A 21,521-nucleotide genomic window follows, 5' to 3' on the forward strand; every position below is an offset into this window, starting at 1 on the left:
GTAAAATATTTGTTGAGTTGAGAACATATGGTATTTAATCGAAACTGCCTCCTCAACAAGTTCCATCAAGGCTCATTATAGCGATCGCCTGAAACCTGTAATGATCGTGTCCAGTAATTATTAGTCACCTGCCCAAGAGTAATAACCCCTTAACTCGTCACACCTCACCCGGGAACCCAAGGCCACTCTCTCTAGTCCAGGGCCTAGTCGCGTCACCCACTCACCCACAGACACTTTTCCAAACCACAGCAATGTCAGGTCTTATTTCTCCAGTTACCTTGTTAAACCTCACGGCAGCCACAATACTCACAACTAACATAATCCCCATAAATTATACACCACACCCACACCCACGCCACATCGAGTTACACCTATTCACCTCATGCCCTACCGCTCTTCAAGTCCCCCTGTCACAATGTTTTCAGCACCACAGCCACAATCACAATCAAGTCATTCAAACACTCGTCCTCACTACTCATTTTTTTCACACTACAGCAACACCTCGTCACTCAGCCACTCATACCCACCACTTTTTTCCACATCACAGCCACACCTCACACAGTCACTCGGCCATTTATATTTCACTCGGCTAAGTTTTCCATGCAACAGCAACAACATCCCACCCAGTCAGTCAGTCACTTAATCACCTTTACTGCATTTCACCTTGACACACCCAGTCACCATCAAAGCTGAAAACTGCCCAAGGAGAAGGAGGAGGAGGACAAGGAGGAGGAGCAAGGGAGGGCAGTGAAGGATAGTGAGCTAAAGGCAAATGGAAGTAAAACAATTGAAACGAAAACGCGAGACAAAAAGAAAACGGCGAACGTCAACACAACACACCACTCCACTCTTCCCCCACTTTCCATTCTCCTCCTGTCCCCTCTCCCCCATCCCTCTCATTTCACTCCCGAACACCAGAGGAAAAGGAGGAGAGGACAGGATGGAAGTGAAGGATAGTAAGCGAGAAGCAAATAGATATATGATAAAAGAAAAAGCGAAAACGAAATCTTAGAGAAAACGAAGAACAAGTCAACACGCTTACCATAACAACATTATCTATCCTCTCCTTATTCTCCTCCTGCTCCCCTCTCCCTCACTCCTTACCCTTCACTCTCAAACACAGGAACATGAGAGGGAAGTGCGGAAGGAAAGTGAAGGATAAATATGAAACGAAAACGTGAGTCAGAGAGAAAACGTAAAAAAACACGTCAACAGGCTTACCACACCAACATTATCTCTCCCTCTCCATTCTCCTCCTTCCCTTCCCTTCTCCCCAAAACACCGGGAGGGAAGGATAGGGAGGATATGAAAAACGGGGAGGCAAATGTAAATAAAATAAACAACGAAGAAAGAGAAAACGGAGAACAGGTCAACACGCCTAACCTACCACATTATCTCCCCCCCCCCTCCTCTCCCCCTCTCATTTCTCTCCCTGCCCCTTCACCCTCACTCCAAAACACCCTCAATACACTTACCTCAGCTCCAGCGTTCCTCACACACGAGTTTTGGTCAAGGGAAAACAAATCGTCGTGTCTTTCCTTCCTTCCGCCATTCACACCTTTACAAGTAGTTGACGTCACTTTTTTTTTCAAGTTTCCTCGTTAATATTAGCACTGAGAGAATTCCTCGTCCACCTAAGTGTAGAGGCCACCACGAAAGTGCTCCAGGGCACGGGTGGGGGTCCGTAGCTCACCTGGGGGCTCGGAAAATAAGAAAATATGGTACCGTGGAGGGCACGTAACTCTTGACTGGTCTTCCGCGTGCCTCGCTCTGTGACGTCACGATCAGCTGATGGCCCCGAGAACAAGAGACTATCGTGGTTGTTTGTTTTGTTATTTCTGCTTGGTTTTGATGTTTAGGAAGATGTTTTGTTTGTATTTCATGGTTAACGCAGGTAGTTTTCATTGGTATTATACGATATATAGTGGAAGATGGCTATAGTTGTAAAACAGAAGTGTAATACCGTACAATACATAATCATTTTGTTTTTGTTTTGTGTTCAGTTTACGCGTTGGTTGAGTATTCATAATGATCACTTATGCATTATGTTTGGTGACTGTGTTAAATGACCTGTTTGCAATAAGAGAAACCAGGATAGTTACATAAATGAGAAGGTAAAAAAATCTGATCGTGTAGTAGGCTATTTGGACACGTGTACAAATGCAGCACAAGGAGACAAAAGCAAACACCAGCTCATTTATTTACACAGTTTATTTAGACATGCTATTACCAGTTTGATGATCCTGTTGTTACCCTGACGAGAGGCTGACGGATTTAGTTTGCACCCGTAGCCTGCTAACACTGTCACCATACGGAGTCGCTACATCGCTACGAGGCTACGCTACAAATTTACAGAGGGACACACACACACACACACACACACACACACACACACAGACGGACGGATGAACACACACACAAGGGAAGACAAGCGGTGAAAATTACTACGAAACGGACGAGAGGGAGAGAGGGATAAAGGGAAGGGGGGAGAGGGTGGGATAGCTTTCTCTCCAGCTTATTTCCATCTCTCCCTTTATTTTTTGTTCTATCTTTTAACACAGCACACTTTTTTGTTGTTGTTATTGTTTAAGTTCTTATGTGTGTATTGATTAGGCTTCTCCAAACATTACTACTGAACTACTGATAGGGGAAAGGGGTGGTTTAGTCTCTCTCTCTCTCTCTCTCTCTCTCTCTCTCTCTCTCTCTCTCTCTCTCTCTCTCTCTCTCTCTCTCTCTCTCTCTCTCTCTCTCTCTCTCTCTCTCTCTCTCTCTCTCTCTCTCTCTCTCTTCCCTGTATATTATATATTATTATTACTACTTAAGTCTTGTCTTACTCTTATATTCTACGATCAACTGTACACTTAATGCTAGTAGTAGTAGTAGTAGTAGTAGTAGTAGTAGTAGTGAAAGTTTTGCTTTATTTTGTAATTGTGTGTAGTCAGAGGTAGCACTACAGTTTTTCATTATGGTTAGTGGTGGTAGTAGTAGTAGTAGTAGTAGTAGTAATAGTAGTTGTAGTAGTAGTAGTAGTAGTAGTAGTAGTAGGGATAATAGTGGAAACAGTGTGGTAGTGTTAATAATAGAAGCAGGATAGTAGTAGTAGTAGTAGTAGTAGTTGTAGTGGCGTGACTAATAAACACTAAAATATACCTTTGGCTACGACCACTGGCTATACATATACATGAGAGGCCAGTATGAGGAAGACTGGGGGGCTTGGGGAGGGGGACACGTGAGTGAGTGGGGTGAGTCGTGTGGATGAGCGTGAGGGAGTCGTGGATAGGTCGCTCGTGAATCTCCAGGTGACGAAGGTGTTACTCCGGCCCTGCAGCGCTGAGGCGGCGGGGCGGACGAGTGGATAGGTGAGCATGTATACTCCATTCACACTAAGGTCGAAAATAAGCCCCTCCCCTTTCCACATTAGCTGTATATCATTGGCTAACGCAAGAGCAAACCACGCCTCCTTTCCAACTCAGGCTGCATGTGCTTGGTGGATGCTGGGGTGGAGTAGGCGGGGCTTATTTTCGAGGTCAACGTGAATAGAGGAATTAAGTGGGTTTAGCGGCACACTAGGTGATCACTAGCTAGGTGAGGCACTAGCTGAAACACTAGTGACGGCTGTGGTACTGGTGGTGAGGATAGTGATGGCGGTGGTGTAGGTCATGATGGTGGGTTGCACGTGGGAAAGACGATGACAAAAATTAATGCTATGGGGTGTTACGGTGATAGTGATGGTGAAAAATTGGTGATAGAGATGATGGCGAGGGTTGTGGTGATAGGGACATAAGGTGGTGACAGTAGTTGTGGTTGTGTGGTGTTGGTGATGGTGGGTATAGTGGTAAGGGTTGTTGTAGCTGTGGTGATTAAATCTCATCTATATTGCTTACCTGTAATTAATAAGGCTTTGAGGCAACACGTGTCAGCCCTTATTGGTGGGTATGGAGTTTGGAAGGAATTGAGAGCATGGGAAGGAAGAGGAGGGAGAGAGGGGGGCAGGAACCGAATGTACGGGAAAAGGTGACGGAGGATTTCTTGAGGTAACACGTGCACTTAACTTCCACCGCTACGGACGACGGAGGAACACGCACGGACACGAAGGAGATGCTCAACACGAGACGAGGCGTGCGTTTCTGGACGGCATGGAGGGGCGGAGGAGGTGGGAGGGAGGGAGGTGAAGCGTGGAAGGAATGGAGAGGGCGTGAGGAGGCGTCGAGAAGGATAGAGGGGCGTGGTGAAGCGTGGAATGGAATGGAAACCCCTGGAGAGGGATGAGGTGCGTGAGAAGGCGTGGGAGTGAAGGGGCGTGGAGGGATGAAGGAAGGCGTGTAGAGGACTAGTGGACGCGGCCGCACATGAGGGAGGAGGGGTCGGCGAACTGGGGGAAGTAGGCGGGGTAGGCGGCGGTGGAGGGCGGGACGTGGGACTTGTCACCCATGGAGTGGGCGGGGGCGGCCATTGCGTGCCCCATATTGTAGCCCTGGCCCCCCAGCAGGCCCCCCAGCTGCTCGCCGCCCAGCGTGGAGAAGCCGGTGTTCCAGCCGCCCATGGGAGGGGAGGGCACCGTCTTGGCGGCGCCCCAGCCTGCAGCGGCGGCGGCCTCCGTCGAGCCTGCCGAGTTCATGGTAGGCGTCATGGAGGCCGTCATGGAGGGCATGGAGGTGACAGGGTAGGTCATGGCAGCCATCGGGGAGGACATGAGGGCGTGGGAGTTGTCGCTGCTGAAGGAGGCAGCGGCGGCGGCGCTGCTATAGTCGTAACCGCCGGAGCTCTGCCAGGCGCTGGAGGCTGTTGGGGTGAAGGAGGGGCTGCGTTAGTGTGTGTGCTTGTGTGAGTATATGTGTGTGTGTGTGTGTGTGTGTGTGTGTGTGTGTGTGTGTGTGTAAACTCACTATAATTTATCATTATTACATGGGCGAAGAGAAGCATGAACAATAAATAATAATAAATGAATGAAAAATATCTATGCATGCATCCTCCCAATTGAGGAAAAATTTATTATCCATCATGCAAACTTTCATGACGAGAGGAATATTAAAAAAAAGATAATAAAATAATAATAAAAAAATAATAATAATAAATAACAATATTAATAAAAAAATATAAGAACGATAATAATGATAATAATAAGTAGTAACAACGATCATAACAACCATAACTAAGGTAACAACAACACCCCGGACACTCACAGTGGTAGGCGGCGGCGGTGGCGGCGGCGACGGCGGAGTGGTCGGCGGCGGGCGCGGCGTACTGGTTCATGTAGGAGGAGGCCGCGGCGGGCATGGCGGCGGCGGCGGGCATGCTGGAGGAGAGCCCCGCCAGCTGCTGACTGCTGAGGTGCTTCCTGAGCCGCGCCCGCCTGTTGCTGAACCACACCTGCACCCGCGCCTCCGTCAGCTTGGCTCTGGGGGGGCAGAAGGGAAGGGGGGGGGTTAGTTACTTATTGGTGGAGAAAGCTTTTTTTCTATTAAGTCTACGTTCATTAATAAGTGTTCTATTATGTACTCTATCTTTATTTATTTCTATATGCATATGTCTATCTATCTCTATCTCTATCTCTTTAACTCTATACGTATATCAAGCTAACTCTGTCTATCTAGCTATCTGCCTGTCTATCTGCTTCTCTCTCTACCTATCTATCTGTCCATCTATCTATCTATGTATCTAACTATTTATCCATCTATCTACCTGTCTATGTACCTATCTATCTATCTATCTTTCCAACACTCACTTCTGCTCCAGCTCTTCTCTCTCTCTCTCTCTCTCTCTCTACCCCCCAGCACTCACTTCTGCGCCAGCTCCTCCCGCGTGTAGACGTCTGGGTACTGCGTCTTCTCGAAGGAGCGCTCCAGGACCTCCAGCTGCTCCGCCGTGAAGGTCGTGCGCGCCCGCCGCTGCTTCCGCTTCAGGGGGATGCCCGGCTCGCTCTCCGTGTCGCTGTCGTCACTCCCGCCGCCGCCTGAGGGATTGCAAGAGAGATAAAATGGTTACTTGGTTGGTACTAGAAGCAACGTGGGGGAGGGAACTTTTTGCCCTTAATAGTGAAGAGATGAGAGTCGAAATTCTACTACTATTTGTCACACAGAAGGGAGAGAACGGTTACTTGCGTGGTATTAGAAGCCACGACGGGTAGGAATGGGTGATTATATAAATGAGAACTTGAACATTTGACAAAAACTAAACATACAAAAGACTGGAGACACGAAAACTTTTTACGATCTCCTCAAGATATTTGTACTATCCTCAATAATAAAGAAAGGCTGGTTAAAATATTATAACTATTTGTCACATCGGATATAAAAATGACGACACAAACCTTATACAGATGGAAGAAAAAAAATCAGTGACATTGATATCAAACCAATAAAACAGGACAACTGCAACATGTGACATAAACCTCATACGAAGAGACAAAGAATCTGGTCACCGTTACATCATCGAAATTGACGTCACCGGAGGAACTTTTGTAAAGGTTAAGGAAGTATGATTGAAGAAGAAATCGCCGCATGTGTGTGACATAAGGGGAAAAAAAAAAAGTAATTGAATATATGCCAACAGAGACGACGACAACAGCAGCACTATGGTCACGTAAATGTCTTGTCTACAATGCGTCTCAATTATTATCCAAGTTACACTTTTAAAAACAACTAAAATCATATACTCCAAGTTTTTTTTCACCCATTAGGAGAAAAATAAAACAAACAAAATGCAAAACTATCATCAGCCGTAGAAAACGTCTTCCACAACAATGTCGTCGACGCTGCCATCTCCCCCCGTTCACATCCCCACCGCCGCCATCTTCCCCCGTTCACATCCCCACCGCCGCCATCTCCCCCCGTTCACATCCCCACCGCCGCCATCTCCCTCCGTTCACATCCCCACCGCCGCCATCTCCCCCCGTTCACATCCCCACCGCCGCCATCTCCCCCCGTTCACATCCCCACCGCCGCCATCTCCCTCCGTTCACATCCCCACCGCCGCCATCTCCCCCCGTTCACATCCCCACCGCCGCCATCTCCCCCCGTTCACATCCCCACCGCCGCCATCTCCCCCCGTTCACATCCCCACCGCCGCCATCTCCCCCCGTTCACATCCCCACCGCTGCCATCTGACCCCGTTAACTTCCGCCCCGCTGCCATCTCCCCCCGTTCACATCCCCACCGCCGCCATCTCCCCCCGTTCACATCCCCACCGCCGCCATCTCCCCCCGTTCACATCCCCACCGCCGCCATTCCTCACTGAATCACCGCCGCCGACACCACTGGATCACACCGCACCAAGAAAAATACGGAAAAATAATAGCAACTGCCTCGCCCTACCATGCAGTCGACCACCCTCCTTTAAGACGCGGTGCATGGGTATCCCTTGAGCATCCGTGGCCCTGAGACAAGACGCTGAAGGCACACAGACCAGCTATTATGAAGGTGGGACGACGTTCGATGTTCTTTCCTCTACCGAGATCTTCAATGGTTTTATTTTATTTTCAGTGTGTGAACATGAGTGATCTATTCTACTCTAACTCATTTTTTTACAGGGAAGAAAGCACCTTATGGGCAAAAACAAAGAAAAATCAAAATATAACAAAAGAAAAACGTGGCCAAGTTAAATTATGCTGAGGCAGACTATAAAGACGACTAAGGGTACTCTGACCCATCTTGGTTGGTTCAGACAGTAAACGAATCAGCGTCGCCGAAGACACGTCCTCACAACACACTCTTCACCACACTTTACGAACACCGCTGATTTGATATTCCCTTAACAGCAGCAAAGTGGACAAAATTTACGCTAAAGTAGACGCTAGGGAGGCTAATAATTGTAGGTTAAGTTAAATTACATTCAAATAACTTGGGTAGATTTGAAATTAAACGAGGCAGAGGCGTCCATCTCCGCGCGTTAAAAGACAGCTCGCACGCAAGGCCCAGCACGCCCAGACACAAGGCCGAACACTAGAGGGGAGACGCAGGGCAGGGCAGGGCAGGGCAGGGCAGGCACAGGGACCCAACACACGCAGGGGCAGACAGACACAAACGTTCGTTCTCTCATACGGTTTCGGCTCTCACAACAAGTATTTCCAAAGGCCATAAAGGAGATAAGTCGGGTTCTCATGTGCTGTTTTTCACGTTCATGATGCAGAAGCCTTGTCAAACTATCCCTTGGCTCATGAAACTACCCATAGCAATAACCACATCTCTCCGAAAGCTTCAACGCGGATGTGTGAGACCCGAATTATTTGAGAATATGGACCAAGGACCCGTCACACCCATGGGCAGGCACACGGACCCACCAGACTCAGGGGCAGACAGGCACAAACGTTCACATTCTCAGAAACTTTCGACCCTCACAACAAACATTTCCAAAGGCCACAAAGGAGATAAATCGGATTCTAATGAACTGTTTTTCACGTTCATGGTGCAGAAGCCTTGTCAAACTATCACTAGGCTCATATAACTACCCATGGCAATACCAAAAATCTTTACGAAGGCTTCAATGTGTGCCTGTAAGCCCTGATTTGTTTGAGAGTATGGACCAAGGACCCCCCCCCCTCCCCCCCACAGGAGCAGCCACACGGACCCACCAACGACACGCGGGGGCCGGACAAACAGCATTCTCAGCGACGCAAACACCCACTAAACGAACAACCGAAGGCGTTAACGTGGTAAAAAAAGGAAAAAAAAAGGCCTCTTGGAAATGTTTTCTTCGCGCCTTCTTGTCCTTTTTGGGGGCGTGGGAGAGAGAGGGAGAGAGAGAGGTGGCCACGTGGAGGTAAGGAGGGGTGAGGGAGGGAAGAGGGAGAAGCGAGGTGGGAGAAGGAGTGTAGCAGGAAGAATGAGGGGGAAGAGGGGAGGAGGGAGGAGCAAGAGAGATGAGTGGTGGAGAAAAGAAGGGAGGGGAACGAAAAGGGGGAATACTGGGGAGGGTAGAAAAGGAGAGGGAAGAATGTGGGGAAGGACAAGGTAAGAGAAAGAGGGAGGGAGGCGTGCCGTGGGTAAGAAAGAGGGGAGTATGAGGAAGGGAAGAAGGACAAGGGGAAGAGGTGGGCGGGGTGAAGAGAGAGAAGATGAGTGAGAGGGAGGGATGGAGGTGAGGAGGAGGAGAGAATGGGCGGGCGAAAGAGAGGTAGAAGAGAGGGGGAGAGGAACGGAGGAAGGGGTGAGGAGGAGAGAGAATGGGCGGGCGAAGAAGTGGAGGAAAGAGGGAGTGGAACGGAGTGGAGGGGAGAGGATGGTATGGTGGTAGTGGATGGAGGAGGAGGTAAGGGGGAGAGGAGGGGGGCGGGGGGGCGGCCAGAACGGGCGGGCGGGGTGGGCGGGAGCTGAGCAAAGGATCTCATAACCATAAAGCTCCCGGGGGTGCTCGCGTCCCTGGGTGGCCGTGGTTGTGGGTGGCCCGCTTGCCCGCCTCTGCTCAACTCGCCTCGCCTCGCCTTTGATCGCCTCACCTCCGCTTCACCTGCCTCACCTTGCCTCTTTTTACTTCTATCTCTCCACTTCACACTCTTCATCTCACCTCTCCACTCACCTAACCTTACTTTACCTCTATCTCTCCACTCCACACTCCTCGTCTTATCTCTCCACTCACCTAACCTTACTTTACCTCTATCTCTCCACTTCATACTCCTTGTCTTATCTCTCCACTCACCTTACCTTACCTCTATCTCTCCACTTCACACTCCTCGTCTCACCTTTCCACTCACCTTATCTCTCTTTATCTCTCCACTCCACACTCCTCGCTTACCTTTCCACTTCATCCACCTCCACCTATCTCTCCTTACCATTCCTCTTCACCTACCTAATTTACCTCTCCGTGCATATCCACTCCATCCACCTCCTTACTTTTCCACTCCATACACTTCACCTCTCCACTCCATCCACCTTACCTGATCTCTCCTTACCTTTATGCTCCACACACTTTGCCTCTCTACTCAACTACTCTGCCTGTATCGCCACTCCACTTCCCTTACCTTCTTTCCACCTGACTTCATCTTTTAATTTCCCTCCATCTCTCCAGCTGGCTTGCCTAATTTCTCTTATTTTCAGTAGTCTCTTCTCTCCACCTCGCCCCTTATACCCAGCCCACACTCGTCTAGCCTCTTTATTTTCCACTCCACCTGTCTCACCTTCTCTCCACCTCAGTCCACCTTACCACGTCAAACAACTCCCTCCTCACCAGCTGTCTAACTTCCTCTTCGCTCACCACAACCCTCTCCTCTATCTAATCGTATAATTTCTTCAGCTGCCCCCCCCCCCCCCATGATTCCCTCTCCATCACCCATCGCGACCCCTCCCAACCCCCCAAACCACAGCACACATACCCTGTTCAGTAACCAGATGAATCAACCTTACCTAGGAATACATTTGAGGCCATTGTTTACTTTAAAATTTACCTTTCCCCATAGAACTTAACTTTCGTCACCTGAATCCATACCTATTTTATTTTCGGTGGGGGGGGGGGGGGGTGCATCTGTGTACGATTATTTTGGTCCTTTACTTCGGCTTATGCACAATATATTTTTTTTCCAACGGGGGGAATCAATGCAGTTTCATTTTCTGCATTCCTACATCCATTTTTATTTCCCATCTCTCCCTACCGTCGTATCTAACTTTAATTCCCTTGTGTGTGATTATCTTGATTTTCTCTTAGGATTTATACGCTATACAATTTCTTTTCACGTGGGGGTGGAGGGGGGGGAGGGGAAGGGGGGGGGGCGAAGATAAGGGTCCGTTGGCCGAAGGGAAAGTGTGAAAATCAAGAGCTGTTCCGCTGATACAAAGGGTCGTGTTACCTGCCTCAATGGCCGGTGCGAGAGAGAGAGAGAGAGAGAGAGAGAGAGAGAGAGAGAGAGAGAGAGAGAGAGAGAGAGAGAGAGAGAGAGAGAGAGAGAGAGAGAGAGAGAGAGAGAGAGAGAGAGAGAGAGAGAGAGAATTATCATAACTTTCTTTTCTTATCCTAATATTCTTGCCTCTCCTTTATCTCCCCCACCCTTCTCTTCCCTCCCCCTCCCTTCCTCCTTCTCTCCCTCCATGCCCACCCCTTAAAGCCTCCAAAAGGGGTCAGGTTAATGAGGAAAAACTCAGTGACCGGAAACTTGTTCATTGTGGCCGAAAATACCTTCTCTGTTGTGTGAAATGACTCGCCTCGCCTCCGTTCCCCCTCCCCGCTCCATCAACCTCTCCTCCTCCCTCCTCTATCTCCCTTCCCTCTCCTTACCCCAGACTCCACTCCCTCCTGCATCCCCTTCATCCCTTTACTGGCCTTCTTCCACCTCCTCCTTCCTCTCCTTCAACTCTTCCTTTTCCATATTCAACTCTCCTCGTCCCTCTCTCTTTTGCCCCATCCTTTTCCCTTCCTCCCTCTTCTCCCTCTCCATTCACCTCTTCCCTTTCCTTCTCCTTCCACCTCCTTCTCCCTCTCCATTCAGCCCTTCCTTTTCCTTTTCCTTCCACTCCCTCCCCTCTCCCTTCACCCCTTCTCTTTCCTTCTTCATTTCCCTTCCTCTCTCTCCCTTCACCTCTCTCCTTTCCTTCTCCCTCCCCTCCTTACCTTTCTCCCTCCCTCCCTGGCCTTACCTGGGCCCAGAGCTAATTAAGGTGACAGCTACCTGTGGGAAGGGCCGCAGGTGAAGTGTTATTGGTGCTATTATTTTGTTCTTAGTGCTGAGGGGACTATTAGTGTTATTATTATTATTATTATTATTATTATTATTATTATTATTATTATTATTATTATTATTATTATTATTATTATTATTATTATTATTATTACTATCATTTATGCTGTTATTGCTATAGGTGGCGTAGCACTTTTTATTAATGTTGCCAGACTCTCTAATTATGTATATATCTATTTCACAATACAGTCGTGAGGTCTCCCTGTTGTTTTGCCTTCTTAACATTCCCGTCTAATGATTGGTTTCGTAATCATCTCAATGCACAGACGTGGAACAAAAGTAACCGTGACGACCATAAATAAAAACTAAAAAAATGTGTGAGGAGTTTAATATAAGCTCATGTCTTAGTATATGCTAGATGGGCTACAGATTATGCTATTCAGGGCAGTATTGATGGAGGTGAGGGAAGAATGCATCGTTTGGTGATCTCAAAATGGCAAGAACAGCAAGAATATGTGAATTGTGGATTATTACGAGGATGTGAACGCTTTTACTACCGCTACGTTCTGGTGTGTGATACTCGCTGTTGAGATCTAAGAGTTGCATGGCCTAGGAACGAGGTGGATTACTAGTAGCCTGGATAGATGGCGTGGGTGGCTCGGTGTGATATTGTAATTGGGAAAGGGAGGAAAGTACAGTAAAGAGAGAGGGAGAGGAAGATTGTAGAGTAGAAAATGAGCACTGATATATGAGAAAAACGAGAATATATGGATGGGAATGATGGGTGTATCTCTAAAGAATAAAAGATAAGGAAAATAAAAATGAAAGACACAGGGAAGGGGAGAGGGATTTGTAAGATAGGAAATATTATAGTGTAGGATGGAAGATAAATTACTAAGAGAGGAATAAAAAGACTGGGCGAGGAAGGACTGACGGAGAGGAATAGAAGGGTGCGAGGAAGAGGTGATGGATAGTGACAGGGAATGGGTTGTAACAAAGATGAGGAATGGGGGAAAGGGAAAGGAGGGTGTCGTGGGGAGGGAACGGGTGTGATGGAGAAGGGGAAAGGGTTATTGTGGATGTGGAAAAGGGGGAGGGAGAGATATGGAGGAGGAGGAGGAGAGGAGGAGGAGGAGGAGAGGAAGTGCAACAGTAAATATTTTTCTGATGTTTGTGGTTGTGGTAATAGTGGAGGAAATTTCTCTCTCTCTCTCTCTCTCTCTCTCTCTCTCTCTCTCTCTCTCTCTCTCTCTCTCTCTCAAAAGAATGATAATGGTGCTAAGTGGAGGGATCATTTTAGTCACCACTCATCACCAATCTCATTTTCCACAAACTCCCTCGTAATCACCACCTCCCCATCCTTACCCTTCCCTCCACCATGCCGCCCATTCCTTTCTCTTCCCAACACCCTCATTACCTGATAAACGCTCCATTCTACCTCACTTTCCTTTTCAACTTCGTGTCATTAACTTCATCTTCCTTACGCCTCAAACATCTCAACGCCAACTTATTCTTCAACGCTTCAGAAATACTGGTCCACTAACTTCATCCTAACCACTAACTAACCACATCTTCTCACCACAACCACCCAAAAGCCTCGGACCACTAACTCTAGCCGCCATTACCTCTACTTCAGAAACTCTAATCCGCTAACTTCAAGCCATGTATGCACCACTAAATTTAGGAACTTCGTCACCACAGCCTCAGTGCCCTTTAAACAATACCCTCAACCCACCACCACCATCAAACCTCACTCCACTAACTTTAACCGCTTACACCATTGATCTAACTAGACTCCAATCCACTAACCCTAAGCAATGTATACATTACTATTACTACTACCTCTGCGCCCCCTACACTCTATTTTCACTTTACCACCACCACTAAACCCCAGTCCACTAACTTAAGCAGGTTCCACCCCTACTTTAGAGACTCCAGTCCACGAACTCCAATCCCCTGCAACACTACTTACAAAAAACACCACTTCAACGCTTCTACACCACTACCTCTGACTCTTGAAACCCAATCCTTAACCCCCTGCAACACATCTTCAGAAACCACCACTCACTGCCACCACCTCAAAGCCTCCACATCACAACCTCTTCCCCCTTCAGGACCCCCTTCCCGCTCCACCCGTAGCTCCTTCCTCCCCTTCACCTCCTTGCATACCCGCCCGGCCAACACGCACCTAATGGCTGAATCGTGCATCCATTAACGTCCGCTTTGCTTTACACGGCTAAACATCCTTATTTCACCGCGGCGACACCTTTACTGCAGCGCCCCGCCGCCCGTGGCCGGGTTAACGACGCCCGTGTGGTGGGTCGCCCCAGCCCACCATGCACGAAGGTTTGCCACCCTCCACCGGCCTCCACCAGCATCTACGCAAGCATCCATCACCCTCCACCAGACTCCACCAGCATCTCTCACCCATCTATCACCCTCCAACAGCATCCACCATAATCTCCACCAGCATCCATCACCCTCCACAAGATAACTCTCACCCAAACAATCCTCCACTAATCTCCACTATCACCTGCCACCTTTTTTTTTTTTCACAGCAAAGGAAACGGCTCAAGGGCAAAAAAAATGAAACAGTAATGAAAAAAAAGCCCGCTAATCACTGTTCCAATAAAAAGCTTTCAGAGGAATGGCCGAAAGAGAGGTCAATTTCGGGAGGAGAGGTGTCCTGATACCCTCCTCTTGAAAGAGTTCAAGTCGTAGGCAGGAGAAAATACAGATGAAGGAAGATTGTTCCAGAGTTTACCAGCGTGAGGGATGAAAGAGTGAAGATGTTGGTTAACTCGTGCGTAAGGGATCTGGACAGTAAAGGGATGAGCTTGAGTAGAAAGTCGTGTGCGGCTAGGCCGCGGGAGGGGGGGAGGCATGCAGTTAGCAAGTTCAGAAGAGCAGTCAGCGTGAAAATATCGATAGCAGATAGAAAGAGAGGCAACATGGCGGCGGAATTTGAGAGGTAGAAGACTATCAGTAAGAGGAGGGGAGTTGATGAGACGAAGAGCCTTAGACTCCACTCTGTCCAAGAGAGCTGTGTGAGTGGAGCCCCCCCACACGTGAGATGCATACTCCATACGAGGGCGGACAAGGCCCTTGTATATGGATAGCAACTGTGCGGGGGAGAAGAACTGGCGGAGACGATACAGAACGCCCAACCTCGAGGAAGCTGATTTAATGAGAGAAGAGATGTGAAGTCTACAACCCTCCACCATTTTTCACAATCTTACATTACCATTCACAACCTCGCTGTCCCTTTCCACCAGCCTCTATAACCTTCACCCAGCCTTTACGAGTCTTTTCCAGCCACAATCAGCCTCCACCAGTTTCCAGAAGCCCGCTACAAACCTTCCTCAGTCTTCAACATTCTTCACCACCCTCCACCAGTCTCCTCCAGTCTCCGCATGCCTCTACAAGACTCCCTCAGCTTCCATTCTCCAATGGTCTCCGCAAGCCTCCCCCAGTCTCAATCCTCCTCCATCACTCTCTGCAAGCCTCCACAGGCACCTAGCAGCTAACATCACTCGTCTCACCGCCCTTACCTATGTCGGGTAAGGAGAAACGGGAGCTGATCCATCTCACCACCGCCACCGTCACTCCGCCTCGCAAGAAATCACCTTCGCTACACTCCCCTCTCGCGTTTAATTTCCCGAATCACTCTCACCTGCCCGAGCATGAATTATTGGAATAACTAAGGAGGAAGTAACGTGCCGCCCCTCGGTGCCTCGGGTCCTTCGTGGCGGGCCGGGCGGCGATTAGTCATGACCCTCAGCGGGAGGCGTTCGATCCTCCTTCTAGCGGCCGGCGATCACAGTACGCGCGTGTTGTGTTCCGCCGTGTTCTCTCCGGATGGTTCAATGTCGCCGCCGGGGCAAGACTTACAGACGAGGCAGAGATGGAAATGAGTAAACTTGTCGGCCCTTGTTAACATTTGTCAGGAAAATTCCGGCAAGGCTCTCGTGCAGGCCGAACGTGATGTGTGTTCTTGTGTTCTCTTGGGATGACTCATTATCGCCGCTGGAGCAAGACTTACAGACAAGGAAATTTACATACTTACAGCTGGAGGAAAAACTGAGAAAAATATGGACTTGTAGGTGACGTATATAGGCACAGGCGTCCACAGAGTATTTTTGCACCCGGGGCAAAACTATTTAGGTAAAGTTGGGGGCATATGCTTCAGCTGCGCGTGGCCTCTGTGTTCATCTGCATCACACTGACCCACTGACACCCCCTCCTGCCCAGAGATGAGTCAGTATACAATGCAGCAACACGATAGAAATGCATTGTGATTGAAATTTAGCATATTATATATATTTTTCTTAGGATGTAAGTGTTTGTAATTTACAGTTATCTAAAAGTCTGGTCAGCTTTGCGAATGATGAAGAAAGAATTGCAATAATTGTCCGAGCTTCACCTTTCCACCCCACTCACCAAAAGGGAAAAAAAATCAATCAACTCTCAGCATTTACGTTTTCGAGACTTAACCTTTACAGCCTTATTAAACTGTACCTTAACACTTAATGATCTTGACACATTCTAAGAGCACAGCGCAGAAAGATATTAATAATCCGAGTTTAATTGAAATTGAGCAACATAACATCTACTTTCGGTCCACTAATACTTACTCTTACAAATACCAAAGACCTTTGAAATATTGTGATGAAAAATGACACTCCACCCCGTGACCCCCCCCCCTCCCCCCCAATAGCTGTCTTCCGAGGAGCACAGTCCCAATACTCCCCCCTCCCCCTCCCCTTTGTACGCCATTGTTTATAGGTCCTCAGCGTCAGAGAGAAAAGCGATGGCAGTGATGGTAGCGAAGCATCAGTAAACAAAACGCCATCCCCACAGCAGCAGGGAGTAGCGGGCTTTTTATATTTATTATTGTTTCCTTTTTTGTGTGCCCTTGAGCTGTCTCCTTTGTTGTAAAAAAAAAAAAATACCATTACCATCTTCCGTCAAACCGGGCACTTTCACCATCACCACCTCCTCCACCAACAACCAGCAAACTCCACACCACCATCCCCATCACCACCATCATCTCCATCCAAAAAATCCCACCTTACCACCACCACATTTATTATTTCAATCGAAGAAGCTGCTCATCACCATCATCCCCATCACCACCATCCTCTCCATCCAACAAATCCCACCTCATCAACACCACATTTACTATTTCCACCCAAGAAGCTGCTCATCACCATCACCACCACTCACCATAATTTCTATTCAACAAGCCACACATCACCCTCGCCATGACCACCACCACCTTAAACATCCATGACCACCACCACCACCACCACCACCACAAAACAAACTTGCCCCACATACATCTAAACGAACGCAGCAAAAATCTGTCCCGTGACGCCGTAAATCGCGGAAACACACGTTAATAGCAGCCGTCAGCACGAAGGTCGTTAGTGCGCGCCGCCGGATAATGGAGGGCTCACGTCCGGTCCACCGCGCCGCCCCGAAACTTACCGGATAAACTGTTTTACCGCGAAGCATTGTATGTCACGCAACGCCCCGCCCCGCCCCGCCCCGCTTGGTCTTGATTCTTCAGCCGGTAAAGGAATGACAACAGAAGAAGAGGAAAGGAAGCTGTAGTGAGTAGTAGATGTATCAAAAAGGAGGAGAAAAGATTAAAAAAAATAATAAGAATAAAGAGACACGGATACAATGCCACAGTGAAGGAAACACATGCAATGGCTGTTCTAATGCGGAAGACACATACGTTAACAAGAACCACAGAGACAAGGACAAGGACTCAAGATTAAGGGGATATCTTAACCTTAATGAGGAGAATATAGACAATAAAAGAAGAGAGAGACAAGGACACAAAATCACACCGCAATAACAACATATGCAGAATTCTAATTTGGAGAATAAAAAATAAATAACACTAACACAACGGTAAGATAAATAGTAGGGAACTATCGCAAAGAAGACACAAACATAATAAAGAAAAATAAAGAGAGCCATTTAGAAAAGTGGTTTAAAGGCCAAGCAAGAAAATAAACAATGAGAAACATAAACACAGATGGGAACACATAAACATACCAAAATGAGGATATTAGAGAACAAAGGAAGCTGACTGAGAGGCATAAAAGTTCAAGGGGCTCACCACACGACGTGAAAAAGCATATGAAAGTAAAAGGGAAAAGGAGACAAAGGCAGAATGAGAGAATTATGAAATGAGAACAAGAAACACGCAAAAAATAAAGATGAGGACATTAAACAACAAAGGAAACAGAGGGACAAGAAGAACAGATGGACACAGAACTATTATGAAACACAAAAATGAAGAAGAGAACAGTAATAAAACATGGAAGCAAGGATGGACATAAAAATACAAGGATACATAAAAAATAACGATAGGGAGACAAAAACAAATGAAACAGAGGGACATAAAGGGCAAAAGGACACACAACTAAGGTGAGAGAGATCACAAAACAACACTAAGGAAAACAGAGGAACATGAAAAGCAGAGCAACACAGAACTAAACGGTGATGGGAAGACCTGACAGAACTTCATCAAGGAACACACACACAACAGAACAACATGCAGGGCCGCGGGACTCACCGAGGATGCCGTCAATGCTGTGGTCCTTGCGCGGGTCGTCGTCTCTCTTGCCGCCCCTCAAGATCCTGCTGATACTGCTGACGGAGGGCGCCGATGTCTTGTCCACTATACCCTCCTGACGGCCCAGAAGAAGAAAGAAAAAAATTGTTACACGTTCTCTCCCTCTTGCTCTCTCTATATATAAAGTCTATATCTACCATCTATCCATCTATCTACCTAATTATCTATCTATTTATCTATCTACTCTCCATGACAAGGGTGTTTTAGTGTCCCTCAAATTTTTTTTTTTTTTTTTTGTCCTTTTGCCTTCTCAGCGGCGAAGATTACCTTGAGGCTGGGAAGAAAAGGGATAGGTAACGAGGCTCCTTCAGGTGACAATAACGCCAAGAGTCATTAAGCTTGAGAGAATTTCCTCCTCTTTCACCCCTTTTTTGCTCCTCCTCCCCTCTTCCTCCTCCTCCTCTCTCTCTCTCTCTCTCCTCTCTCTCTCTTTATCTTTGATGCTCTCTCTCTCTCTCTCTCTCTCTCTCTCTCTCTCTCTCTCTCTCTCTCTCTCTCCCCTACAAAACAACAGGGAGAGAGAGAGAGAGAGAGAGTGAGAGAGAGAGAGAGAGAGAGAGAGAGAGAGAGAGAGAGAGAGAGAGAAGAGAGAATAAGTGAGAGAGAGGTGGTAATGCCTTCCACTCTACACGGAGGGTCAGAGGTGGAGGGTATCGCTGGATTATTTAACCTGCGGAGGCGGCGAGGCGGCGGCGGGAGGCTGGTAACTGACTGGCCGCCTCGATAACTCGGCTCGATTTAATAAAGAGCTGAGCGGCCTCTCGATTACTCTCCTGATAACTAATGGTCGGCTTGGACGCGGCGCTGGTGGCTCTCAGTGATGCTACATACCCCGCCCGATCCACCTTCTCCGTGCCTCTCTCCCACCCCCACCACCCCCAACCACCCTCTTCCGTCCTCCCCGTCCACCCTCTCCCACTCCCGCCGTCTCGCTTTGTGGCTTCTGACGGGGAATTGACAGGCGCCCGGCCCCCAGCCCTGTCGGAACGCATCACGCCCGCACCCTCGCCCGCCGGTCAACAATATGGATAATTGTAGGTGCAGATTAATCCCGTGATAGCGCTAATGTGACCTCTTATTGGCGGGATGGATTAGTGGAGGAGAAGGTCGCCCGCTGCCACCCCGACCACTCTGACCCATCACACCCCTCCCACCATCCCATCCGCACCTTACCATCACTAGCCCTACCACCTCAGGCACCCCATTTCCACCACACCACCACCTCCACATCCTCTCACGACACCCTCACCGAGAGCAAGAGTCCAAGCAACCGGGTGTAACGCCTTCCGACGCCCTCCCCGACAGATGCCCCGACAACACCCTCTCGCCTAATCCCCCGACGTGTCACTTCCGCGGTCGGCTCCTCGTGTGTATGTCGTTGTCGGCCGAACATGACGTGTGGTGCTCCCCCGGGCCTGGCAGCGGCTCTCAGGGGACACTTAAGCCTCAGATCACGTACGCGGATGAGTTTTTAATCCCTGTCTTCGATTCGGACACCCACCCAAACTTGACTTCTTAATCACCCCCCTAATCCCATCGCGCTCCGGGCCTCGAGGGAATGGGCGGGAAGGAGGAGGAGGGGGAGGAGGAGGGGATAAGAGGAAGGGCTAGAAGGAGGAGAAGGAGGAGGAGAGAAAGGAGAGGAGGCAAGTTGGGATCTCGTCGACCGCAGGATCATAGGAGGCGAAAATGGATTTATTGTTACAGCGGCTCCTGATGGGTAACCCCCCCCACCATCACCCCCCCACGCCTAATACCACTACCGCCACCGCCATCATCACACGGAGGTTCATAACTGATATTACAGGAAAAAAAAATCACTTCCATTGAACTTTGTACACCGTCATAATATACTGACAGTATTATTGTCTTATTTTCAGATATTTGATCATTTCCTTGATGTCATATTTTTCTTGGATTCATAATCTTAAATTAATTTTCATTCAAGTATTATTAATAATGAGAGAATAAATAATAATAAGGAATAATAATACTGACGACTATAATAATACTGATGATGATGATAATAATAATAATAATAATAATAATAATAATAATAATAATAATAATAATAATAATAATAATAATAATAATAATAATAATAATAATAATAATAATATTATTATTATTATTATTATTATTATTATTATTATTATTATTATTATTATTATTATTATTATTATTATTATTATTACAATACTCATAATCATTAGAATATTAGTCTAATAACAAGGATATCAAAATCAATAGTAATGATAATTACTTCAAATATTGTTACTTCATCTATTTCTCATCTTTCTTTTTTATTTTTATTTTCTTATAATTTTTGTTTCTGTTATCATTATTATTATTATTATTATTATTATTATTATTATTATTATTATTATTATTATTATTATTATTATTATTATTATTATTATTATTATTATTATTATTATTATTATTATTATTATTATTATTATTATTGTTGTTGTTGTTATTATCATTATCATTATTATCATTATTATTACCATCATAATTACTATTATTGTAATTGTTGTGATTATTATTACTATTAATAATAATAATAAGTATTATTATTATTATCATTATTAATAACATATGAAATAAATATCCCAAAAATAAACGAGAAAACTTGACAAATCTTTATAAATATCTAAAGTAGAATCAGCAAATGCATTGACCATAAACGTGAATTATTATTATTATTATACATGTATACATGCATATCCATCCATACATACATATATACATTAATGCATACATTCAAACAAACATATATACATACATAGATACATACATGAGCATATATATAAATAAATATATATATATATATATATATATATATATATATATATATATAAATATATATATATATATATATATATATATATATTTTTTTTAAATCTCTCTCTCTCTCTCTCTCTCTCCAAATTACAACAAAAGTAACATTTCGGTACGCCTTCAGTGACCCGCATGACCCGAGATTAACTTGTTTCTTGAGGCTGCTGATCCACCTGCCCTCCCCGCCTCACCTCACCTCACTTCACCCCGCCTCACCTCGCATCGCCTCGCCTCGTCCCGCCCACCTGACGAACAGGCGGGCAGGTGTCAGTCAGCCTCCCGGTGTCATTAATCGCGTTTTATTGCTCCTAATCCCAAGCGATCCTTCCCCGGGTGATAAATTACTCCTGGCTGATCTTCTTCACACAGGTGATCGATGGTTTTGGGCCGCATGGATTCTACCGGTAATTTTCCCGTCACTCA

General features: G+C 46.8%; 2 protein-coding genes across 7 annotated transcripts in view; both read right to left on the reverse strand.

Moving 5' to 3' along the window:
* The window catches only part of LOC126982599 (protein gooseberry-neuro-like), a 239,954-nt gene extending 238,130 nt beyond the window's left edge, over window positions 1–1,824 (reverse strand). The window contains exon 1 of the mRNA XM_050834780.1: window positions 1,476–1,824. The gene's annotated coding sequence lies outside the window, so the exon portion shown is untranslated. The remainder of the gene's footprint in view (window positions 1–1,475) is intronic.
* A 369-nt stretch (window positions 1,825–2,193) lies between these two features.
* Window positions 2,194–21,521, reverse strand: part of LOC126982600 (protein gooseberry-neuro-like) — a 58,551-nt gene continuing 39,223 nt past the window's right edge. For all 6 annotated transcript variants that reach the window (XM_050834783.1, XM_050834784.1, XM_050834785.1 and 3 more), the window contains 4 exons: window positions 18,195–18,309; window positions 5,782–5,953; window positions 5,184–5,398; window positions 2,194–4,782 (listed from right to left, as the gene is read on the reverse strand). In XM_050834783.1, the coding sequence (XP_050690740.1) occupies window positions 4,331–4,782; window positions 5,184–5,398; window positions 5,782–5,953; window positions 18,195–18,309 (954 nt within the window). In that variant the 3' untranslated portion in view covers window positions 2,194–4,330. The remainder of the gene's footprint in view (window positions 4,783–5,183; window positions 5,399–5,781; window positions 5,954–18,194; window positions 18,310–21,521) is intronic.

The sequence above is a fragment of the Eriocheir sinensis genome, chromosome 51 (genome assembly GCF_024679095.1).
Source record: "Eriocheir sinensis breed Jianghai 21 chromosome 51, ASM2467909v1, whole genome shotgun sequence".
Lineage (NCBI taxonomy): Eukaryota > Metazoa > Arthropoda > Malacostraca > Decapoda > Varunidae > Eriocheir > Eriocheir sinensis.